Consider the following 25,620-nt stretch of genomic DNA (forward strand, 5'->3'; position numbering starts at 1 on the left):
ATTGGTAGACAGAGAACCTAGGGGTAACAGCCAATATGTTAGGTTAATAACTACCTATGGTACCAATACTTTTCATTTTCGTAACATATTGGCTCAACATTGGCATATCTTAACATCAGATGGCTTTTTTAGTAGGCATGTGGATAGAGTCTGCCATTATGCATATCGGAGAGGGAAAAATCTAGGCCAATATTTTTCCTCCTTTAAGAAAGGAGGTATGATTAAAGACACTGGTGGTTCTACTGGGGGGGGTAGTACTTTTTGCGGTCATTGCAAATACTGTAAAGTTATGGCTAAAACAAAGTCCTTTACTTCTGTTAACACTAAAAGAGTTTTTGATATACGACATCTTATCACTTGTAATAGTACCTGGTTAGTATATATGGCAGTGTGTCAATGTGGAGCCTTTTATGTAGGGCAGACTTCCTGTTTATTTAAGCAGAGAATTGCCCTACATATCAGTGATATAAAATGCGAACGCACAAGGAGTGCCTTATACAAACACAGGTTATCACATACTACTGCACATTTTATTTTTATAGGTTTAGATAAGGTTGATATACCTAACATTAGTGATTACAGAAGACATGAATTATTGACAACAAAAGAAAGAAGATGGATAATACAATTGGGGGCTTTGTTTAAGCCTGGGTTAAATGACCATTGGTGAATACAAGTAGTAACTTTAGGTTGTGTGTACAAGAGATACAGTATATGCATGTGGGCAAGAGGTTTAAACAATAGCTTCAAAAGATATATTTTTTCAAAGTTTATAGACGTGGTAAATAGAATGTTCAATACACAGGTAATTTTGCTGTTTTTCAGAGTTTATATTTAGCAATATAAATTAAAATAAAAATAAATATAATATATTTTTCTATATTTAAGGTTTGGGGTTATTAGGGTTAAAGTTATGTGTAGGTGTATATATACATGTACATTAGTGTGCATGTATATAAAAATAAACATATATAAACATACACTATTAGATACTATGGCATTTAAAGATGTGTTGTTTCTTTAAATTTTTGGCAGCACATAAGGTTATAATCCGGGCCTTGGCGGTGATTACTTGCACACTGATGACGCTGTGAGCGAAACCGGCCACCGGTCTGTGCGTTTGGGAGCTGATTTTGCCGAATAAAAGTGGTTAAAAGAATTTTGCTGTTATATTTTTTATTCATGAAGAGTGCTGGAACGTTTGTGGATTATATATATATATATATATATATTATATATATATATATACACATACATACATACACACACACACACACACACACACACACACACACACACACACACACACACACACACACACACACACACACACACATTAACTAAGATAATGCATTTGATTAGACACTAACCTATTGCACAGGCAATTAGTATTGCTACTTGTATTTTTACAGATGTACAAAAAATAAAATGTTAAAGATAAGGAACCAAATATCATATTCAAAGTATTGCAGTTAAAGATAACACTGATCTGTCACTCTTCAACCCAACCACCTTGTCATTTCAAATAAGGAGACCTTGACAGAGGAAACATTCAAATCACTATTTGCAATGCATTTAAACTAATAAAATGTGCAATAGTGGAAATGAAATAAAACAAAATGTGTTACCAGGTGTTGTCACACTGCTAGTTGTAATTATCTCATGTAGGCAATGTTAAGACAGGACAACAGATTGTGACATATTACTTAAACTGAGATTGAAAGAAAAATGTTCTCTGCTTTCCCAAACAGAGATTTATGAAGTACTGAAAAAGTAGTTTTGTCAGGAAGGAACATTATTTTCATTTTAAGATTATTGCTGGGAGTGATATATGTTTTCTGAAATATGATTATTCTGGGATTGATGAAGTAGAGTACAGAATTTTTATTCCCTAATGTAGTTTGTGTGGGGGACGTTGCCAATACAGAAAACAAATATATATACATATTTTGTTTCCTGAAAACAATTTCCTGAACAATAACATATTACTACAGCATGCAATATGAATCACATTTTGATAAACTGCACTTTGGGGAACAGTCTTGCATGTAGGCTCAATGAATGAACAGTAATGTAGCCACTGGGAATGTCATATTGCTTATGAGTTGTCACTTTGTACTTTAGGTAATGGGGTCCATTACCAGTGGGACTTCTCCTACAGAATACTCACTGTCTATTAAAAACTAATGCCTATTGTTTAAAGCAATATGGTGCATATCCAGTGATTTTAAACTGTTGTCTGTCTTAAAATGTAATGCATCTCCTTGCTTATCTGGCATCATAGCTATGTATCAAGAGTTAGTGAATGGCCTCCTTCATCAGTATAAGTTTGGATATATGTAATGATAACAAACCAAGATCCCTTCATTAAAAGGTATCACTACGCATACCATAAACAGCGGGAATATTTTGTTCCAGAAGGCATACACCTGTTCCTGTTCTATAAAACTTACAGATATGTCATTGCCCTTTGTCTGTTTTTTATTTATTATTCACTTATTTAGCAGGTAGATAAACTGGGTTGTTGAAGCCTTTTTTCAGTCATGATCAAGTTAGAAAATTGGCATACAAAGGAATGTACATAAATTACAATACACAGTGACAAACAATCAAAACTACCAAGAAATGAGCAGCAATAGAAAGAAACTTGATGATTTTCATGACATATTTCAGAATGAAATCATGTTAAACCACAACAGATGGGTAGAAGTGAGAAAACAGTGGCAGAATATCAGCATTTTCACGTGACATACGATAAAAGCGATGATGAGAATGCTGTTTAATTATGATAACAGTGCACAAGCCTATACCTGAAACCTTCAAAACTACAACAACATGTTACCAGAGCTCCCCTGAACCCTCTGAGCAATCTAATAGCTTTACTCAATTGGATTAGACATACTGAAGTCTCCTTGAGTCTATCTGAAAAGGCATTTGTATTTCTATTATTATTTTTAATGAGGCTTAGTTTTATAACAAACAAAGGCAACACTCAGGTATTCTGCATGAGTAGCTCTGCTCCATTCTTACTCTAACCCCACTCCCAAGTTCTCTAACTCCTCCTCTTCTCGTTTTTCTTTCTTCCTCCTTCATTTTCTACTAGCCTACCTTGTAATATCTTAATACCTTTTTCCGTTCTTCCTGCATTACATCCCTTCCCCATCACATCACTGCCTTAAACTCCTTCTTGCTATGAAGAAGTCTCTCTTGTGTATTCCTATTTGATATGTTGGACCTCTTTTTTCAGTAGGGTGCTGCAAGACTTTTTTTTATTTTGGTTATAAGTCTTCTTTTATTTCCTTAGCTTTGTTTCTGCAGATCTTTTGCCCTATTTCTCTGTTTCCCACATGCCAAATTATCTGATGCTTCCCCTTTTATCTAACTATTGCCTCTCACATTTCCATTGCCTTAACCCATTTCCTGTGCGCCCATTTACTGCCATAGAACATGGGCACCATCCCTGTCTCTCCTTCCCCAAATCTTCAATAGCAGTCATTATCATTTCTCCCCTCTTTTGCTAGCCTACTAATTTCCAGTTCCTGCATTACTTTGATATTATGCTCATATTTTTTCCTGCTCTCAATCCTTCAGGGTAGTTTGTGCTTGTTTCTCCCTGAGCTCATCATATATCATTTTGCTTCTGTGATTCTTTTGGCCTGCCTACTTTGTTCATAGGGTGTATCTTCTGACCCTTCCTTTCTCATCTGGCTTACCTCTCTGTCCCTACACTATAATTTCTGTCCATTTTCCTTTAGCCATAAATAATCCCATTATTGCTCATTTGGTGGCCCATTGTGACTATTGGCTCTAGACAATGGTCACTGTTAATGTGACACCCCAACCCCATGTGCAAAAATGGGAAAATGTTGGTCGTGGAATGATTGTAGAAGTCGCTCTTCCAAGGTGTGATAATTTTATTCCTTCCTACTCCTTGTTTTAACAGTTCCTGATCTTCTTGTACAGCATGCTGTTTCTAGATCTTTCTCTGCTTTCCTTCTAGCTCCAATCTCCAACTTGTATCTCTCCTCAGCTCCTTCACCCCTCCTCTTTCCTCATATCATGTCACCAGAATCCTTCACTGCTTCTTCATTTATGTTCTTAAAGTTTGTCCACCAGTCAGTCTTCTCCCCATTTGCACTTGTCAGTTTGGCTTTCCATTCTTCTTCAATCCATATAATGATTTTGGGTGTTATTGTGCATATGAGTACATGCAGTATCTGCAGGATACTTTCTTCCTGCTTAATCTGATCTTCTTGCCTGACATTTTTTCCACTTACCTTCCTCCACCTATTTTTCAATTTTCTTACAAGTTCATAGACAAGTACTAGGCAGGCTGCCCTTGCAGGACATTTTAAGCCTAGCCAATTTCCCTTTTTATGCTTGAATTAACCTATAGAACTTTGCTAGAGATTGGCCTTACCCAGCCAATGGTCAATAATTATATATTACCCCAATGATAAATATTGGGATTATACCATAGATAATTTGAGGGGACTCATGCATGGGATAAAGCATTTAGGAGCTGTCTCTGTTCAATAGCATTTCAGGGGGGCAGTCTTGGGGTAAGGTTTCTGTTTCCCATACACAGATCCAAGTCGCACTTGAATATAGATGGGGTGAACCTTGTTTTATGTGGATAGGGAGTCTGTTCCAGAGCAGATGTATATCCTCTGAGTAAAATACCTCCTTCCAGACCATTCTGTTGATGTTGCAAAAGAGATTTAGATACCTTGACCAAGTATTTCTGATGCCATCTGAATTCCGTCTGTACGTTTCTCAGGAATTCCATACTGAATCTGTCCTGTGTGGATTTTTACACATCTTCCCAAGTTCTGCATTAATTTCATCAGGTATTTCTTGACTGAATCCTCAAGGATGGTCCTCACTTCATACCTCAATATTTGGAATAGTCCACTTCTCTGATTTCTCCCTTCCCTTTTTCCTTCCACTACCTATTCTTACTAGATCTTCTTATTATTACAGCTTAAATCAGAGATCAACTTGAATGTATTGAGTGCCAGAAGCATCCTGTATAGTACATCTTATTGAGTATCAGACAGGGCAATGCAGTCATTCACATACATGAGAACTTTAATTTTTATCTGATTTTCCTCTTCCATGGTTGCCAGCTTCCCTGATATTTATTGATAACTCTCCTATAACCAGGATAAGAAGTCCTAGAGATAGCTGGCAGCCCTGTTGGATTCTTCTCCTTACCTTCATGATGTGGCTACTTATCTTCAGTGTCTTTGACACTATCTCTCATTTATCATCATCTCTGTCTATAGTTTTGTGTAAATTGCCTAGATCAACTTAAACTTTTCACCAATTTTCTCTTTCCCGTACCTCTGAGAGGAATTTCTATCTTATAGTATCGAACACAGGTTAATAGGTTAGTACTAAGCTAACTGCCCTTTTGAGCCATTTTAAGCTTAGCCAATTACCCCTTGTGAGACTCAAACCCTGCACCTTGTGTTTGTAAGGCAAATACCTTAACCATTAGGTCACCCTCCCAATCCATTCTACATCTTCTGTAGCTCAAGGAAGAATATTCTTCTTTTTTTCCATATTCTTTCTCCTCGTCCATGTTCATAAATCACACTAGTGCCTCATAATTTTCTTCCAACTTATGTCCCATTATGAATCTATTCTGTCCTCTGCATTACCTGCATAGTAATTTGTCCAATCTCTTTGCCATCTCCTTTGGCAATATTTTAATATCCACATTTTTATCTGTAAGATTGTTCTTTAACTTCCCTGTTCTGTTCTGTGCCTCCTTCCCCCATTTTTTTAAGGATTACCATCAGCTTTACTTACTTTACGATGTTGAGATTTGTCTCGAAAGCTATATTCTCTGAATTTCCTCACTCAGCATGTATCACATGTTTCCTGCTCCCCAGAAGTAGAACTTCACTGGGTATCCGTCGTTCCCTCTATTCCTTTTTTGTTTCATCTGTATCACTGCATCGTTTTCTGCTTCATCTGTAGGGATGTCTTCACACAACTTCTTTCTGAGGCTTCATCTCATCAACTACCCTTCTTTATTCCTTCCTGTTCTTTGCTGTATTATTTTATCAGCTTTTAAAGTTTTTCTCCCTGCTGTCCTTTGGTGACTGCCACTGGCCACTATTTTGATCTAATGCACGACTAGAGATTAACAGAACATAGGGTGTTTAACAATTAACAAGCACCATTCTGACATCGGAATGTCTCAACAAGCATGTGCTTTGTTTCAGTTTCGGAGTATAATTATTACTCCATGCACTCCAAAGAATTGTGACTTGTTCTGTGATCATAACGTCGGTTTGTCATGTATTCTTAAAATAGATTACACGAACTTCACTTCACAGACTTCACTGTTGAAGGGAATTTCTTGGAATTCATAGCTTGGACACAGAAATGGTTACTAAAGACTACCTAAGCATAATCTTCTGAGACATTAATCAATAATCTGAAAGGTATATTCTTTAAAACTATGGAGAAAGTTCTATAAGATGCAGTTTTGACATATAAAAAAAAAAGACTGCTGCAGGATGAATGAATGCATGGATTTACTGAAGCAATTAGCTGGCATGACAATTAAATGTGCTGAGTGGGGTGGAGAGTCAGTTTATTTCTGGAAGGCCTTTCAAAAAGTACATGGTGGATTGTTTTAAAATTTAAATGAATCAGACTCACATGAAACTTATGAGGTGAGCTCAGATCTATTAAAGGATAGGTACAAAAAAGGAAGTAAATATTTATTTGTACTGGATTGATACACAGTGCAATGCTAAGTCTGTTTTTTTTCTTTCTTTTTTTTTTTCTTTATGCTTTTTGCCAATATGCCTGTCGATCATCAAACCAAAGTTAAATTTTTTAGCTTTTAAATTGTGTTTTCAGACATAAAGAGAAGTAAATGTAAATAATAAGCTACCGTAAGTGAAGCCAGTAGCAAATACAAAAGGCAGCAAATTTAAATAAATTAAACAAATTTAAAATGAAAAACTAGAGTCTAGCACAAGCTCTAGAGATATGAGAGACTGGCACTTCATTCATTGCATGAAAGTGTAATGTATGCACTTTGGGTATACTATTGTCAGTGGAAGAGATGCATACATTAATCTACAATTGGGTTTGAAGTGGAAAGAATGATTTGCAAATCATTACAACTCCTAATCTAATTTGTTCTGTATATTGCACAAACAGTAATAACAAACAGCAAACACAGTTTCCACTTAATTTTACTTTCTCATTGATACAGTTAGCCCACTACACACATACATGTTTTCAGGGATGACCAAGGTCAATGTCCAGTAAGGTGACTTACTCACAATCATTGACTCCAGAGAGAGAGACTAAGGATATACCTGGGACAACAGTACAACATGCTCTAGCATGATGCAGACCTACCTTCTTTGTTAAACTGTCAGCCCCCCATTAGAGGTGTCTTGGTAAGCTGTACATGTAGTACTATTTTCAAATCTTAGGTTCAAAGATGTATACAAGTGCCTAACAACAACATGGGGCATTTCTGAGCGTAGCCATGCATCCCAAATGTATCTGCCATATTTAGGAACTTTAAGATTATTCAAAGGAGTATATGTAGCCTAGAGTTTGGTTGGTCAAGCATTTACAGGCAGTCTCTGTCCAGTAGGGGCATAAATGCTAGACCAGGAGTGAATTTCTAATTCCCCATCTACTGGTCCAAGTTAAACAAAGTGGGTTAGGGAAGAACATTGCTTCATATTGGTGGGAAGACTGTTCCAGATAAGGGGTAGTGTATGAAATACATACCTGTCTCTCCAACATGTCCTATTTATATTGCAGTTAAGGTTTAGGCTCCTAGATCAGGTAATTCTGTTGTTATTTATTTTGTGGAAATGCAGGAGGTCCAACAGAGTAGGATCCAAGGATGTCTTGTATGCCAAACATAGATCACCCCTCAACATTGTGTAGAATATTGAGTACAGGGTTAGGGCTTTGAGGTGATCCATGTAGGACATGTTGTTTATGTCTTGCATCCTTTTTGTTAGGAACATCTGTGGACATTTCAGGTGTTGCATGTGCCAAGTCAGGTACATACTGAATTGGGTGTTGTATTCACTGATGGACCTAGATGCTATACTCTTGCTTATAACTTATGCACACAGACTAATTTCCTTACTACCTTAGATTCAAGATGGTGGAAGGCCAGGACTATATGCATCACCAAATCCCTAACAACTGTGTATCCTCTTAGAGGTGTTTTATTAATGAGGTAGTTTCCAGGAGAAGACAACTTCCGAAATGATATTATAGTGCATTTCTTGGCACTATTTTTATTCCATGGCTCTGGCACCATTTATTTGTTTGAGTGAACCCTTCTTTGTGAATATTAGTGTCTTGTGGGATTCTATGACTGCACCTAATTTGCAATCATCAGCAAACTAGGTTAGCTAGAGGTCCTTGGTGTTGGCCATGACTTCAGAGAGAATACATGCATAAACAGCAGACCTAGCACACAGCCCTGAGAGACTCCACTAGTGACAAGCCTCTTTATGGAGGTGGATTTCTCCCATCCAAACTTTTTGGCACTTATTTGAGAACCACCTCGCTATCTAATGAGTGACATATGGGTTTATACCTAATTCTGTAAGTTTTTCTACAATGCCCAAGGGGGTATTGTATGAAATGTATTGGCCAGGTCAAGGTAGCTAGTAAGCATAATTTTGCCTTCATCCATTGCTTTGGTAACCTCCTGAAAGTAATCCACTAGGCTAAGCAGGCATGGTTTGCCTTTGACAATCCAGTATATGAACACTACTTATGCCACTGTTAATCATTTCCATGATCATTCATTCATTGACATTGCATATGAGATTAGTCAGATCTCTGCGTTTGTAGTTCCCTGGGTCCACAGATGGGCTCTTTTTGGCAGAGACATGACCACTGCAGTTCTCCATTCACATGGCACAGAACCTAGCTGGTTGGAGGCTACAGTTAAATAGTGACTCTAATGGTCCTAATAGATCATGTTTCTTGATGTTTAGGAGGCATCCTAAAATATTATCAGGGCCCATTAATGTGGTATTCATGTTTCCTGAGGGGTGGCTGGTAGGGAGATAGCAGCTAAACTGCAGCTGAACTTGTTGGCCAGCAGATTTTCTATATCTTCTGGCTCAGTGTAGGTGGCTCCATCTAGAATTAGTTCTGCACATTCTTGTGTGCCACCTTTGAGGTTGTAAACATAACTAAAGAAAGCCTTATGGTTGTCCTTGGGCTGGGAGGCCATTTTTACCATCAATTTGGCTTAGTTAGACTGAATTTGCTCTCTGAGTTGCTTCATTAGACTAATGAGGGATTTTTTTTGTGCTGTTGGGCACTGCATCTAATTTTTGCCATGACTTTTTTCCCTTTGTTATACAACCTAATGATGTTAGGATTCTACCAGGGTGGCTTGCTTTTTGAGTTTGTTCTATGCTCATTCCTTGTGGGCAAAACTGTTTCTATGCATCAATGAACATGATTGTACAGATTTTCTAAGAATAATTCCTCATAGGCAGCAGGGTTCTCAAGGTTTGGGGGGATTTAAATTTTGCCAGGTTATCACTTAATAGTAGGTGGTTTGCGTTAGAATACTTCCTAAATGTTACAGGGTTAGCAGAGGTCCCGTTTTTTTTTTTTTTATTTTATTTCCAAGGAGACATCTTTATGGTCTAGCCTTACCAGAGAAGACATTACACTGGGGGGGGGGGCAGCTTTTTCTCATTTTAATGGGGGCCAGATCCAGTATGTCTGCACCCCAGTGGTTGTATAGAATTTCTGGAACAAGGTGTTTGTGTTGACAATGTCCAGGAATCTCTGGGCCTGCAAGTTTGGGTTTGTGTATGATTCCCAGTTTATAGTGGGGTAGTTAAAGTCACCCATGAATATGGTATTGGATTGAATGGTAAGTATCACCTGTAAGTTTAAGCATGTGTTATAGGTTTCTTGGGTCATATAGGAGGATCTGGAGCTTGCCAGGATCAAGGGTATGTGGAGAAGCTGAAGTACACATTTGTGTTTCACCAGCCGAGAGGATTTTCTTTTTGATGTAAATCAAGACAACCCCACCTTTAGTCCCTTCCTGTAAAGAAGCTGGTTTAAATGTGTGGAAGGCATTGTAACCCTGCACTGCTGGGCTATTGTGCATGGCTTTATACCATGTTTTGGTGATTGCACAAAAATCTGCATTTTCCAGGGTTAGCAGAACTTGGAAGGAGTAGAGTTTCTTGTTTAAACTCCTGACATTGAGCAGTAACACCTTTAGATTTTTTAGTGCTGGTTTTGCTATGTGAAAGGAATGCCAGTTTAGTATTGCATAAAAAGGTAAAATGGGGAAGGACAATGTTTTATCCAATATTTGAAAGCTAAGAGGGGACAGGTGCAGACCATCCATGGCAAAGCAACGTGGTCCGTTGACCATATCCTACCATTCTGACAAATATTGTACCCTTTGAAGTGACACCAAAAGCTAAGCCAATTTTTAAAGTCATTCTTCTGTTCATATTGCAGCAGCATCCTTTGAGAAGGTAGAATGTTACTCAATGCTAGGCTCATAATGGCCTAGAGTACAGTCCAGGGATGTACAGTACATCTCATGTCATTTACTGCCACTTGGACTATGACTGAGTCATACTCGTGCTTGCGATCCAGGGACCCTGGCCTGTGACCATGACTGTCTCCTTATTCAGCCTTGTGAGTGGGGCATTTGTGTGTCTCTGGAGTCTCCTATAACCAAAATATTGGGTTGTGTGATTGGGCTTGTATGTGTTGTTTTGGTGGAGTGCTTTCTTGGGCTGCTGAAATAATTTGTTGCAGTTGCAATGTCTGAAAGGTTTTTGAGGTTTAGAAATATTGCATTTAAGAGCCTTAGGATATGTGGGTCTATGTTTCTGATCCTTACTGCATGTGGTGGGTGTAGTGTGTGCATTATTGACAACCTGATTAGTATTATGAGTGCCTGCTTGTGAGAACTTTGCCTCTTGTGACATTGTGTAATTACATCTCTCACATATCTTACCAATTTGTTTACGTATCAATTGGTTTTCAGTGAACATGAGGCAGTTGATGTAGTGCCTTACATTGCCCATATTCAACAAACTGGCTGCAAAGATAGCAGAAGAGCTTGTATCCATAGTCACAGGTTGATTTTACTTGATTGAATTATTTTTGAAAGAGTATAGACCACATCAGAAGAATCTAATGCAAAACTCGAGGGGCAATGCTTGTCACTGTGCAAGATAGTTTCTCTTTGTGCAAGTGGGGATTGATGACATTTCAAGAGGAATTTTATAAAGAAATTGTCAACTCTAAGTGTCTATATAAGCCACTGCTAAAACCCACTGAGTGATGAGCAACCTTGCTTCAGTAGGCAGACATCATACCACCACAGGAAACTGACCGGCCACAAGGCTATTTTGTGTGTTTAGCCAGAAGGTCACATCACACCTTCCTCACCCCAATACCACTGCCACTAGAGTGTAGTCCTGATCCTATGTAATGTAGGATCACAAAGACTAAGCCCAAATGTGAGCAACTAAGAGAGAATCAGCTGACTAAACCAGGAAATTCTCCAATAAAAGTGACTCAGCAGTGCAGGACCCCAGCAATGAGGTCAGAGAAATGCAAAGGTACTTTGCAATGATAAAGTTCAACAAAACATAGCAAATAATATGAAAACATAGCAGCAGAGATCCAAAGGCAAAGACTGGTAACTGATATTACATTAACACAATATGCGTGGACAAAATTAAGCAATGTTATTGCAACAGTAAGACGGGGCTGTATAGTGTAAAAGAAAGATGAAGCAGGAAATATGTTGTGCACATTTGATTAGTTATGGGAGTGGTGGATTAGAACGAAACAGTAGGATGACAAAAAGAGACACTGCAGGCAGATCGAAGGAAGGGTAAACTGTGATGCTACTTTACAGAGGAAATGGTGGATCAGTGGAGGGGGAAGATCTTTGTTTATGGACTCTAAGCTGTACCTACAGTTATTGGAGCATAAGACAGACAGAAAGATCAAGAAAGCTAGATATGCCACTGAACTTCCTTGATTATTTGTATTTACCTTTTTAGCCTGTATAACTTTGTCTACAAAGATACACATAACAACACAGTTTTCCATATTTTTACATAAAAGGTAGAATGTCAAAACTTAATTCTAGGTTAATGCATCCATGGATTGTGTGCAATTGTTACCTCTACACGATGGGCGATGTTTGTTCCATGCAGGCTTTCCATCTTCTCCAATGATGCAGGTTAAAGTTGCAAAGCCTTCTATCTCATAGCCACTGTCACAATAGTAGGTAACTGTGGAGTCGAGCTTAAAGTCACTTCCCACTCTTGACCCATTGTTTATCACTCCTGGATCAAAACATGACTCTCTCGGGTTTTCTATGGTCAAAAGAAAGAAAAAATACTGTTATCATATATTCGGTGTAAAAATACAAAAGAAATAGGTGACTAAGTGAAAGAAAAACATTTGTGCTGGCATTATTTTAATAAACATTTGAAAGTAAAAAATGTCTATATTTGCCACATACTTCCTAGGAAAGAATAGAAGATCCTAATGTCATACACACACACACACACACACACACACACACACACACACACACACACACACACACACACACACACACACACAAATGGATTTGCAGTCAGATATGCATACTCACTGACTTTTGTATAGCCATTTGTTTGAGTACAATATGTGAAATATTTCACTACAAATAAGGAAAAAGGCTGCTTTCTCTAAAAACTCTAAAAAATAACCAAGAACATCCTTAAAAATCACAAAAATCTAATACAACTAGAAGCTGTTTGGTAAGTGGAAGAATGCCATCCATAGTCGGTACTGTCACAAAGCAAAAGACGTTCCAAGGGCGTGGCACCTTCCACCTACGGCAACGGGCCTCATAACACCCTTGGATAATTATTTCCCACTTAAACCCACCCTGTTGAACAATATTACTTGCATAAACCCAGGAAAGGGTGGGTGAAGAAAGGTTGTTACGCTGACTCCATAGTCCTACTTTTTCTTCATTATTTAAAAAAATCCATGGAAAGGGTAGTTTATCCGGAGGGTTGTATAGTAATAGGTATTTAACATCCTTTGGGAAAGAGCCAGATTCCTAGTTATGCATTCATATGATCCACTCTGATTCTGGCTGCCTCTCCTGCATTGATAATAATGGCATCACATCCATAATTAATAGCAGGTTCTCCCACAATGACCACAATTTGATTTAATTTGCAAATTGTACTATTTATGGCCTTATTGGGGACTATAATAATGATATCCTCACTCTGTTTAAGAATGTCTATGTGTCCTTCAATTAATGGTTCTAACAACCTGAATGAAGAATATGTGTACTTCTTAATTCAATGCAACACCCTGCTCTCCTTATCACTGTTGTTGGGGTTGAGTCCTAGAACCAACATATGTCCCCTTTCACCATCACAAATGTCTACTTCACCACCACAAATGTCTACTTTAGGGTTGGGAGGGTGGCCTAATGGTTAAGATGTTTGCCTTCAAACACAAGGTGCAGGGTTTGAGTCTCACAATGGATAATTGGCTAGGCTTAAAATGGCTTGCAAGGGCAGTTAGTCTATTACGAACCTATGTGGATTTTGAAATGTTGGGAATTAAATACAAAAGAAGTAATGTATGTCTATTAAGATTATGTGTTCCACTCCTAAAACCTACCATCACACTATCATGGTTCACCACCACAGTGAATATTGATATTATGGTATGCTCAACTGCAGTGCTCTTACATAAGTATTAATGTGATTCCTGAATCCTGTAAAGCATGATTTTCTAAAGACACAGGAATGTGAACTGCGTTTAAGAAATTACTTTTCAAAGTGTACCTTGACTTCTTCCATTATGGGGAACTACCATTCTCTCAGTGCACCATGCCCAGAAAATCAAAGAATCCTTCTACATGTCTTAAACATCTCTCTGGAGACTCACTTTTGATGTTTTCAATTTCACTTTAGTGAATTATTGAGAAAGAGTATATAGAAAGCCAAACCTATATACACTATTTAAAAAAAAAAAATAACCATTACTTTAGGAACCTGACTAATTAAACACAGATCAGGTCTGTAAGTGATGGTGATCTAGAGCTTTGCCTTTATACTTTGTCTATTGCCCTCCTATAAATCCTATAAATCATGCTGGTTGCACTGTGTTAATAACAGCATGAATAAACAGGAATTGGTGCATCATAATGTTTTGGGAAAAGAAAAAAAAAACACATCTTCCCAAATGTTATGTGCAAAGCAACCCAAACAAAAGCAACTACTACTACTACAATCAGATAGAGAGTGAAATGAACACTTACATACATGACTGCAAGCTGCGCCAGATGTCTGTATGGCAGTTGACAACATTAGCTTTGTTTAAATTCTTTCTAGTCCTTAACAGTCAGTTAAACAGATTTAACTGCAGTTCCCTTATGTATGTGTCTACTTTGCTGAAGCTATGATGGCTGTAAAATGGCATCTGCTGAATCATTTTGCATGTGAAGTTACAGAAGCTATTATTAAGCAGTTACTAACTCATGTTGGAGTGACAGATGATTAATATCAACTTGCAAGTATGTATGCTAAGTGCTGCCAAGTACTCAGCTGAACAGTCTTCAGGGATGCTGTACACCTCTCAGCCTTGTAGTGCAAGAAATCTGGACAAAGCCTGTGTGTGTGTGTGTGGGGGGGGGGGGCAAATGGTTAAAAATAGAGACAGATTTTAAATATAGCTCTTATAAACTTAGAAATTTGCCAGAATAACAGGATAACAGGATTTGTGTTAACATACATTTTCTGAAGGATATGAAGTCTGAAACACATATGCATATAATTTTGTATTGACTTCAGTACTCGGTGATTTGCTAGAAAACTACAGATTTTATCAGGAAGAAACCAAAAATCTTCTTTGGTCAGCTTTTTCCAGTTAGGGGTCATCACTGCATATCACCTGTCTGCTCATGATTGGCAGTGGAGTTTTACAGTGTCGAGTTGTCAGCCCGGCACCCAACCTTCCACAGAAGGCACACACATGCAAGCCTAGGGCCAATTTAGAGCATCCAATCCAACTACAGCATGTCTTTGGGATGTGGGAGGAAACTATAGCACCCAGAGGAAACCCATGCAACCACAGTCATGCAAAGTCCACACAGAAGGCACCCCATCCGAGGATTGAACCAGTGAACCTCTTGCTGTGAGGCAGCAATGCTAACCGCTATACCACCATGGCCATCCTAGGAAGAAACCAAAAATATGAGGCAAAAAGTTGGACAGTTGAGAGGTATGATACAGTATGAGATGAAAGACGTTCTTTCATTTTCCAGCATGTGTACGTGTGGCCAAAATGTTATGTGCATGGAATGCTCATCAGCCATGCAGAAATGTGCAGGCATGCAGCTTAGAGTGAACGTGCTGATGGCTGCTGAACTCTTTTTTCCAAAAAATAAATGAAGACAGTGTAGGCTGCTCTCCCTTTTAGCTGAACATTCTGGTTTTCTGGCAGGTTGAGGAGTTCAGCCTCATTCTGTAATGTGACAAATTGTGGAATTTAGGCAGGAAGGGCAGACATATATGTCTATGGCTACTGATGCTTATTATGAATGTATACAATTCTCCAGCTTTGTTCTTATTCATACCTGCTGATGATTGCTCAACTGTTGATAAGATTACTGTAAAAAGGCATGCAGAAAGGAGTGTCACACAGTCTGCAGAGTAGGCAGGATGTGAAATACTTGTAAATGTATTGCCTGCAATATGTGCACATTCTAAAGATAGAAATTATACAACGTATAGCCTTCTCACGCAAAGGCTCAGATAAACTACCTGCACAGCACATGTTGGGCCTATACACAGCTGCATAAACATGATGTTTGTACTTACAATACAAGTAATTTTTCATGCGTGATTCATCAGCCACAGTATTATCAGTGCACCTCATACACCATTCTTACAACTCATTGTGCAGAACCACTTGTGCATGCACGATTTTAAACAAAGGGCACTAGGAAGCTGCTGCCTACATGTAACACACCTCAGTTATACTGTGTGTTGCCAGATATTATGTCCATACTTCTCAACCTCTTTGTGCAAGAAATCTGGACAAAGCCCAACAAAATGGGGGACAAAGTCCCAAAAATAGGGGCATAGTTTAAATATTGCTCTTATAAACTTAGAAAGTTGATAGACTGACAGGATTTGTTTTAACATACATTTTCTGAAGGATTTGAAGTCTAAATAATGACATGCATTTGAATTTTAGTGACTTTAATCCTAATGATTTGACAGAATACCACAAATTTTATGAGGAGCAGACCAAAAATATGAAAAAAATCTGGACATTCTGTAAGAATCTGGACAGTTGAGAGGTAATTATGCCTCTAGTGCACTATGCATAAGATATAATAAAACAAACTGCCAAAAGCAGATTTTTTTTAGAGTACAGCATTTTGACTGTACACACAACCATATCACAGGAAAAGTTTATTTGGCACATGCCACTAGTGTCATACTATACAAATGACTAAATGTGGAACACAATTACCACTATTTAGCAGTGCCATTCAGGAACACTGAACAATAACAAAATAAGGACTGACTACATCATCTATATCCAACATAGCCCTAACTTCAAAGAGATACCTGCCTAAAGAATTAATAAATAAACAATTTATTTATAGCATAATGGTCGGTTGTGTCACCTTTTAATACTGTCCCCACAAACTGTAATGAATAGTGAGGCTGTTATTGTATGGAGATGCACAAGCAGCATGCACCCCATTGTGTAATATGTCTAAACCTCCCTCACCTTTCCAGCTTTGCTTGTAACACTGCTCATGGCATCTGCCAGTGTGTAAAGTAGAGGTACTTGCCAAGAGCACTCCTTCTTCCACCTCATCTAGGAAGTAATGTAATGTGTATTATTTAGGGGCATCCATCACCATTTTCCCTAGATTTTGAGCATAACTGCCAACTCATGTTTCTTATTTGACTTAAATGTGATTTGCCACTAACCACACCTCCAGTTGTTCACATAGAGAGATTTAGACTCATGCAGCATTAGCAATTTATGTGCAGGCTCTGCATGTCAATGGGTTATTATAGTGCTGTGTAACTGGCATAACCAGGTGTCATGCAATGTGAACTGAGACGCTGCGGACTAGAAAGAGAGGTGCCAAACACAGAGGAAAAGCCCAGGTGTATGGTAACCATTCTTGTTTTACCATTAGAAATCAAGGTGTCTTTTAGCATTATGTTCCTAAAATGGAAGATTACTGTTCTGCTGGAGTCACTGCAAATGGCTAAGTGCCATAACAGCTTAGCAAACACCGAAGCAGGACTCTGCAACCTTCCCAGTAAGAATCGTAAGTAATAGTGACATAGTGAAGCTCTGAATAATACATTGTTAAGTCCTTTTCATGGTGAAAATCAGGAAATATCATTTACACTGACCTGTACTATACTCAGCTGAGCCCTCTCAATCACAGACAGTTAAGGACCCTGCCTACAAACCAAGTAACCTTTGTTCATTTAATGCTGCTGATTCACAAGGAGTCAGCTGTGAGCGGCAGACACACAATGGCATTTTCCTATCCTGATGATAGGGGAGGGGTCCATCACTTGGACTACAGTCCACTGTGAAACCACACAATGTAGCCACTGTAGCCCTGCAGTATAAAGTAGGGGACACAGATCAGCAAATCATCTGTGGGCAAGTTTAAGGCAGATGCCAATGCATGCTAGGTGGAGAATAGAAATGTGGGTAGAATATTAAAAAAAGAGCCTCCACTGCTGTCAGGATGACATTGTACCAGGTTGCACTGATCTTCTCTGTCTACTCCACATATTTTGCCTTAGAAGCTCCTACCTGACTGCAACCATGGTCTGGTGGGCAAACCAGTAAAGAGCTAGGATACTGTCCACAGGAAAAGAAAGGTTCAAGATATTGCAAATGACAGACAATAGTGAGCAGAGACAAAACAAACAACAATAAAAATGAAATCAATAGCATCAGTTACTCTCGATCGAGTGTCAGTATAATTTTATATCACAAATCAGTCTACGTCTAGCACTTTTACTGTTCTAGAGTACAAATCCACCCAAGAAATGTGTATATTTTCTAAAATCATGCAGGTGGTCCTGAATTGTGTCATATCCCAGCCCACCCACAAGCTCAACAGGAGGAATCATTCTTTTGATATAAATGAGAAGGGCCAGCTGGATAGCATAAATTAGCAACTGCCCTGCTCTCTTATCCAGGATTAGAGAGTTGGGATTACTCCCACATTCCTGACCTCTGATGAAGAAAAAGTCCTTGCAGCAACAATGATAACAGTTTAAATAGAGAAAGAGAGGACTGAGTCAGATGTCTACAAGCATAAAGAAAAAGAAGCCCACAGGATTCATAAGAGAAGATGAACTTCCATTGAGAGAAAGACATCACTCCATCTAGCCCTGCTGATTAGTCCTTACTTATAGAATAAACACATAAGGTTATCATTCCTCACCCATGAGTGCTCCTGCAAGTACGGCAGTGCATGGCACAACCAAGTAGACATCCAAAAAACACATCCAGCACTTGGAGAGTTGGTTAGACCAGCGTTTTATTCATGAAATAGCAAGACAAACTGGTTTCAGCCGACAACGGTTTGTCTTGCTATTTTATGAATAAAATGCTGGTCTAACCAACTCTCCAAGTGCTGGCTGTGTTCTTTGAAGGTTATCATTTCTGAGAAGCCAGAAAGATGAACAGTGAAAAGAAAAATTAAATAAAACAACTAGAGTGTCAGTGGCTGCTATGAGTGTGCTTTTGATTGTAATTACCTGGCAGTCAGCAGCAAAACAATTGATGTACTTTGGCTGACAATCAGGTACTTTGAATTAAGTCGGTGTGGTGGAGCAAGACCAATTAACAGTAGGGTTTAGGAAAGTTCTCCTTTTCTAGACAAATTAACAGTAGGGATTAGGAAGGTTCTCCTTTTCTAGACAAATTAACAGTGGGGATTATGAAGGTTCTCCTTTTCTAGACAGATTAACAGTGGGGATTATGAGGGTTTTCCTTTTCTAGACAGATTAACAGTGGGGATTATGAAGGTTCTCCTTTTCTAGACAAATTAACAGTGGGGATTATGAGGGTTCTCCTTTTCTAGACAAATTAACAGTAGGGATTAGGAAGGTTCTCCTTTTCTAGACAAATTAACAGTGGGGATTATGAAGGTTCTCCTTTTCTAGACAGATTAACAGTGGGGATTATGAGGGTTTTCCTTTTCTAGACAGATTAACAGTGGGGGTTATGAAGGTTCTCCTTTTCTCCACTGTTGTGTGATCTCGGTGCTAGTATTTATAGAGACAGATAGATACACAAAGAGAGACAGGCAGGTCTGTCCCCACTTAAAAAAAAACACTGTCTTACAAACATTGGCACTAAATTAGATGAGCTGGCATTTAGTGTCTTGTGACTGATGGAAAGCTCTTTCAAATGAAATATAATATATGGGGAGAGAGTCTGCAGTGAATTGTCATTTTTCATTACATTGGCTGTTCAATATACAAAATCTCAACTCACTAAAGGTAACATCAGCATCAGATACTCATCAAAAACAGAAAAAGGTGTTTTGCAAGAAAGTAAGCCCCCCCTGCACCTCTCACACCTACTCTACTTTAAATATACTATCTCCAAGATCACAGAACATTGCAAAAAAAAAGAAAGAAAGAAAATATCCTTACCCCAGTAGTAATGAACTCACAAGGAAAACTCACATAATCACTATCTCCAACAGTTTAAGTGAATCAGATTCACTTATATTGCTAAAACCTAATGGGATATGGATGATCAATACCCCTCAACTGTCCAGATTTTCGCAGAATGCACATATTTGTGACCCTCATATTTTTGGTCTATTCCTCATTAAATTTGTGGTATTCTGGCAAATCACTGGGATGATCTGAGGGCTGAAGTCACTAAATAATGACATACATTTGAGTTTCAGACTTCAAATCCTTCAGAAAATGTATGTTAACACAAACCTTGTTATTCTAGCAACTTTCTAAGTTTGTAAGAGTATTTAAAACCTGTCCATCAGGCTTCATCTAGATTTCTTGCACGAACAGATTGAGAGGTATGATGGTCATTTAGTCTGTAGCCATTGATGTAATTCACTTGAGTGTAATATATACAACTCTATGAGTCAGCCATCTGCATCTCAGCATATTATAAGGCTTCCTATATGAGGTTTTGAATATATGTGGGGTATACTGGCAGATGGCCTTGTTGGACAGTTGGGTCAGTTGTGACACTTGCGCTTCTCCTCTGAGATAACCACTTCCCTGCATTATGATAATAAAGTGAAGATATGCTCTAGAGAGGAGAGGAATGAAGGTCAGCAGGACTAAGACAGAATATGTGTGTGTGAATGCGAGGGAGGATAGAGAAATGGTGAGGATGCAGGGTGTAGACTTGGCAAAGGTGGATGAGTTTAAGTACTTGGGATCAACAGTTCAGAGTAATGGTGAGTGTGGAAGAGAGGTGAAGAAGAGAGTACAGGCAGGGTGGAATGGATGGAGAAGTGTCAGGAATGATTTGTGACAGACGGGTACCAGTAAGAGTGAAAGGGAAGGTCTACAAGAGGGTAGTGAGACCAGCTATGTTGTATGGGTTGGAGATGGTGGCATTGACAAAAAGGCAGGAGTCAGAGCTGGAAGTGGCACAGTGGTAAGAGGAAAAGAGGAAGGCCTAAGATATGGTTTATGGATGTGGTGAGAGAGGACATGCAGGTGGTTTGTGTGACAGAGAAAGATGCAGAGGACAGGAAGAAATGGAAACAGATGCTTTGCTGAGGTGACCCCTAATGGGAAAAGCCAAAAGAGAAGAAGAAGTGGTGAAAACAAGGCATTTTCTTTTATCCTTTTCATATCAGGATAAAGAAGAGATAATGCATGCCTTCAATTACTTGTGTGTGAAATGTGGTGTGACTACAAAATGTATTTTACCAGTCACATTTATAACACTTAACTATTCTCTCAAAAACACTATTTTTTTTTTTTAATTTTCTTTATTTGTATTTGGTAGCAAAGAGGGGACAATGTCCCACCTTGACCCCTTTTGCACTCTGCTCAAATGCACTGTCTGGTCACAGAGTAGGCAAATGGAAAATGAGGGATCAAACCTGGAATACGGTACTTGGTACATCAGGAAAGACCTTATTAACTTGAGGAACCATATTCATCCTACGATAACAGTCCCTAGGCTCAACCTAATCAACAAAAAGTTAAAATAAATGGAAATATATGTATGTGTCTGTATATATATATATATATATATATATATATATATATATATGTATGAATGTATAGCAATTTGATAATATTGCAACATTTGTTCTCAGGGAGGAGGAATTACTACATGGTGAAATTACTAAATTGTTGGTAAACCATGAAATCAGCTGATGTGGGATGTATTAAAATGTAATTAATGTAGCTAGCTCTACATTTTCTATTTTTTATGGAAGAAAAGAAGAAATAATTTTATATTTCACAGAGCTACAGCATTTCTGTGACTTTAAAATGAAAATATTTACAATATTTTACTGAAACATTTCATTTCAGCTGATCACAAAATTAGTTTTTTTATTTCAAATACTAAAAATAATGAATAGTAATGTTCTGTAACAGTGTGGTGCTGACAAACTGTTAACAAACGGACAGATGCTAAATGGCAAATATGATGAGATGTAACAGGAAATGAAAATGCTTATAGCAGGTCTTGCTTAAAAACAGATGAATTGCTAAATTAAACTGTTGGAAAGACTGGTTTATTTGAATTACATCATATCTCTCAATACATAGATACTGAGTGCGTTATCTGTTATGGTTCATTTGTTATATCTGAAACAGGATAAGAAGTGCAAAACTTTGTGGTTATTTTAACTGCATGTTTGAATAAATGTTCAAGTGACTCCAGTTATTGGTATTTTTAGTTTATGCTTTTTTTTTTACTTTCATTAAATTAGCATGTTTTCAGGATATCAGCCAGGACTTGTGGAGTGCATGTTTAATTCAAGGGTAGGATTCCCAGAGGCAGATCCACACACTTATCTAAAAGATTTTGAGGCAAAGAATATGATGTCAGGATTAGAAAAAGACAGAATATGGATAACCCTTCCTTGCTATCTCTTTAGATAGCAAACTGGGAGGAATTGGTAGGATTACTGACTAAACTTGCTGTCTGTCCATATTAAACCACTGTTTTACTATGCAAAGCTCTTGCCAAAGATGAAGGTACATAACTCCCTGAAAATGAAGCTCCTACTCAAAGGTGCTAAATACCTTAGCAAACGTCATCACTCGCAAACCATACCTCAGTGAACAAGCACTGACCTTGCTTGATATTCCTTTAAAAAATCCAACCAGACTGGGCATTGAGTCACAGGAGAAGCAGCTAGACCTCCGTTTTCATGCTCATAGCAATGAGGTCTGCATCTGGTCTTCTCAAAAATATCATTTAAAAATATTCGGGGAAGACCCTAACTTTTTCATGTTTACACAGTACTGTTATAACTCTAGTAAAACTCTGTTTCTAAGGTATATGATACTGAAATCCAAAAGTAGAATTGCTAAGTACTCATGGAACACCAGACAAAATTTCAACTGAAGCCCATCTGGGCCAAATGCCTTCTGTGGTGTCTCGGCATCAGTTGTTGCATTCCACTCCTCTCCATCAGTACTACATAGAAATGTATCACTTTAAGCATTCATAAGAGGCCCTAATACCAGTCTACCCTATTAAGTGAGCTTAAGTTGAATGGTCCAGACAGAACAAGAAATGCAGTGGCAGAGCGCAGGGCTAAAATTTATTAACTGTGTTCCCTGTTAATAGTCTTGCCCATACTTCTCAACTGCAAACAATGATAATAGATACAGAAAACCTTGAAAAATAGGTACAACCATCGAAAAACATGAACATCTAATTAGCATAAAATCTGAGTACCAAATAGCACGTGACTCTTCCTGCTTCCAGTAGGGATGTGGGATATTACTCAGAAACACGTTTCAAAAACAGATAGTGACGAAGATGATGAAAATATAGAAGCACATTATTACAGAGATGGTACAAAATCTGTAGACTTTAATGAGCTGCATTGCAACATTCTACCACATGAGGTCATTTATTTTTGCTTCTGAAAAAGGGAGATGCGAGATGTGTCCCCTCTTTCTTTAAGATATTGGTGCCACTAATATGTTGGTTATGTAGTGTGGCTTTCTGTGTAACTGACAACTTGAAAAATCACATGTGATGAGGGGGATTCCAAAAATTCAGGGAAGGGGTAAATCAGACCTGAAAACAGATATGTTCTTACAAAATTAGGACAGTTAAAAGGTCCTGCCCAGTGCTGCATAAATACATCCTTCATGATCTTGCCTTTTGAGGTAATATCTTAGGAAAACTACTTTGTTTTATGCACTTTATCCAGTAAACTTGTATATATCTTTAGTATCTTGATTTTTCACTGTCTGTTATTTACAACTTAAGCTCATGGTTAATATTGATGATTTTAAGACCCTGCCTAGTATGATTGCCTAAGACCTAGGTGGGTGCAAATGCACAGTTAGCCCATTTTCTTTAACTTCTCAGCCATCCTCATTTTACTTTAATCTCTTTGCACGTGTCATGACACAGTAAGCCCCTTTATCACACTCTTGAATTTGTTCCGATTAATGCCTTTGGCATGAGAAATGGAGCCCGTTGTGCTATGAAACAATAATTACATTAACCATTTTTCCATGTACTTAAAGTAAAGTGCCAACAAGCAATTCCAGATACATTTCTACAATGGTATATTCTTAATGGGGTGTCCTTTCCCAAAGTCATCAAGCCAAGCAGCAGTCTGCCCATGACAAAGGGTCATTGTTGGCTTGGAACATGTGAGTCATCAGGCTAGTGGACACAAGGAAAGAAATAGGTGACTTGCAGGTATAATACTTACTGAAAATATGCATATCTCTGACACATTGGTGGATTTCACTCCAAATTATGAATGATTGATATCTAAAAAAATATTTCCCTTGGCATACTAGAGCACTCAGTGACATACGTCTATGTTGTACTCAGAACTTAAGGTGACATTTCTATTGCCATAATATACTATATTTGTATACATTATAATTAGTTTAAGAAGCCTTACTATTGTATGTATGGTTACTATCTTATCTATTTTGGCATTATAACATTTATTTTAATTGTATTCTGCCTGACATTGTTAATATTGTATAACTTAAAAAGAGTTTGTTTGTACTATATGTACTGGAGCTTTGCACCCTGGTCCTCTGCTGAAAATGGGCCTTTATGCCCAGCCAGACTTCCCCAGTCAACAAATGTAAAATAAAATAAATAAATATATAAATAAATAGAACTACAGGGACATGTAAATGTATGCTAATTATTTGGAGATTTGCATAAAAAAGTCAAGAGTGTACACCTGCAGCCCCACATAGTTAATGTTCATTACAGGACCACTGGGCTAAGAAAATCTACGTTTAAGTAGTAGCTTGTATGATCAAGCTGGATATTGACTTACCTCCACCTCAGATGAATAGGTTGGAGGAAGGAGGCTTCCCCTACTAGCACTATGTCAACAAGTGAGTGCCATTACCCAAGAACCCACAATATATTCAACTTTTCTTTTTCTAGATTCTTAAATTTAGTCTCCTGCAAAACTGCCAGGCCCACTCTATAATAATAATAATAATAATAATAATAATAATAATAATAATAATAATAATATAGCACAATGTTATATGTTTAACATTAATAGAGCATGGCTAATTTAATAATTGTGGATTTTAAAGTATTACTCAAATGAAAGCATTTCTACTGCGGTGGTGGTGCTGCGGTAGCGTTGTCACCTGCCAGTTAGACGTTGCCCATTCAATTCTCAGTTAGAGCGTCTTCTGTGTGGCGACATGCGTGAATGGGCATTCCTTCATTGAAGGTTGTGCGTTAGGCCCGGCAAGCCAGCACGTAAAACTCTGCTGCCAATCATTAGCGGACCAGAGTTCCGCTGTGGTGACCCCTAACCGGGAAAAGCCGAAAGACGCAAACAAACTCAAATGAAAGCATTTGAAATGCTTAGCCAACTGAATAACACAATGAAAATTTCATGCAAATATGTTTCTACAGTATGTGCAAACACTCAAGATGATATAAATGTTATGACATTTTTGAGGTTGTGTGACCACTTTATGTTAGTGCTTGCTCATACATAAAACCTAAAGTATTCACATTTTAGGGTATATGTTTTAAATCAGTTTTGCTGTCCAAATTTCATATGACATTGCTAAATAAAACATGGATGAAATACCAAGAGTTGTTTGAAAAGCTAGCACAAAAGTGGGCTGTCATTTGGAAGTATACATTTCATCTCAACTTTTACTAAATGAAGGAAGCACTTAACTTGGTATGAATATATGACATTTGACAGTTTCTCTATGGATTCCTGGGATACTACCAATTCAGATTAATGTTCGTTGCTGATGGATGCAGTTGTAAAGTTTGTTGCAGGTGCAATGACATAAAATGTCAGTC

At 38.0% G+C, this 25,620-nt stretch overlaps 1 protein-coding gene across 1 annotated transcript in view; it reads right to left on the bottom strand.

Annotated features, from left to right (window-relative positions):
• The window catches only part of LOC122792225 (CUB and sushi domain-containing protein 1-like), a 3,080,606-nt gene that overhangs the window by 1,600,629 nt on the left and 1,454,357 nt on the right, over nucleotides 1-25,620 (bottom strand). The window contains exon 25 of the mRNA XM_044059969.1: nucleotides 12,207-12,401. Coding sequence (XP_043915904.1) covers nucleotides 12,207-12,401 — 195 coding nt within the window. The remainder of the gene's footprint in view (nucleotides 1-12,206; nucleotides 12,402-25,620) is intronic.

Source organism: Protopterus annectens, chromosome 1.part2 (assembly GCF_019279795.1).
Source record: "Protopterus annectens isolate FY-2018-M chromosome 1.part2, PAN1.0, whole genome shotgun sequence".
Lineage (NCBI taxonomy): Eukaryota > Metazoa > Chordata > Ceratodontiformes > Protopteridae > Protopterus > Protopterus annectens.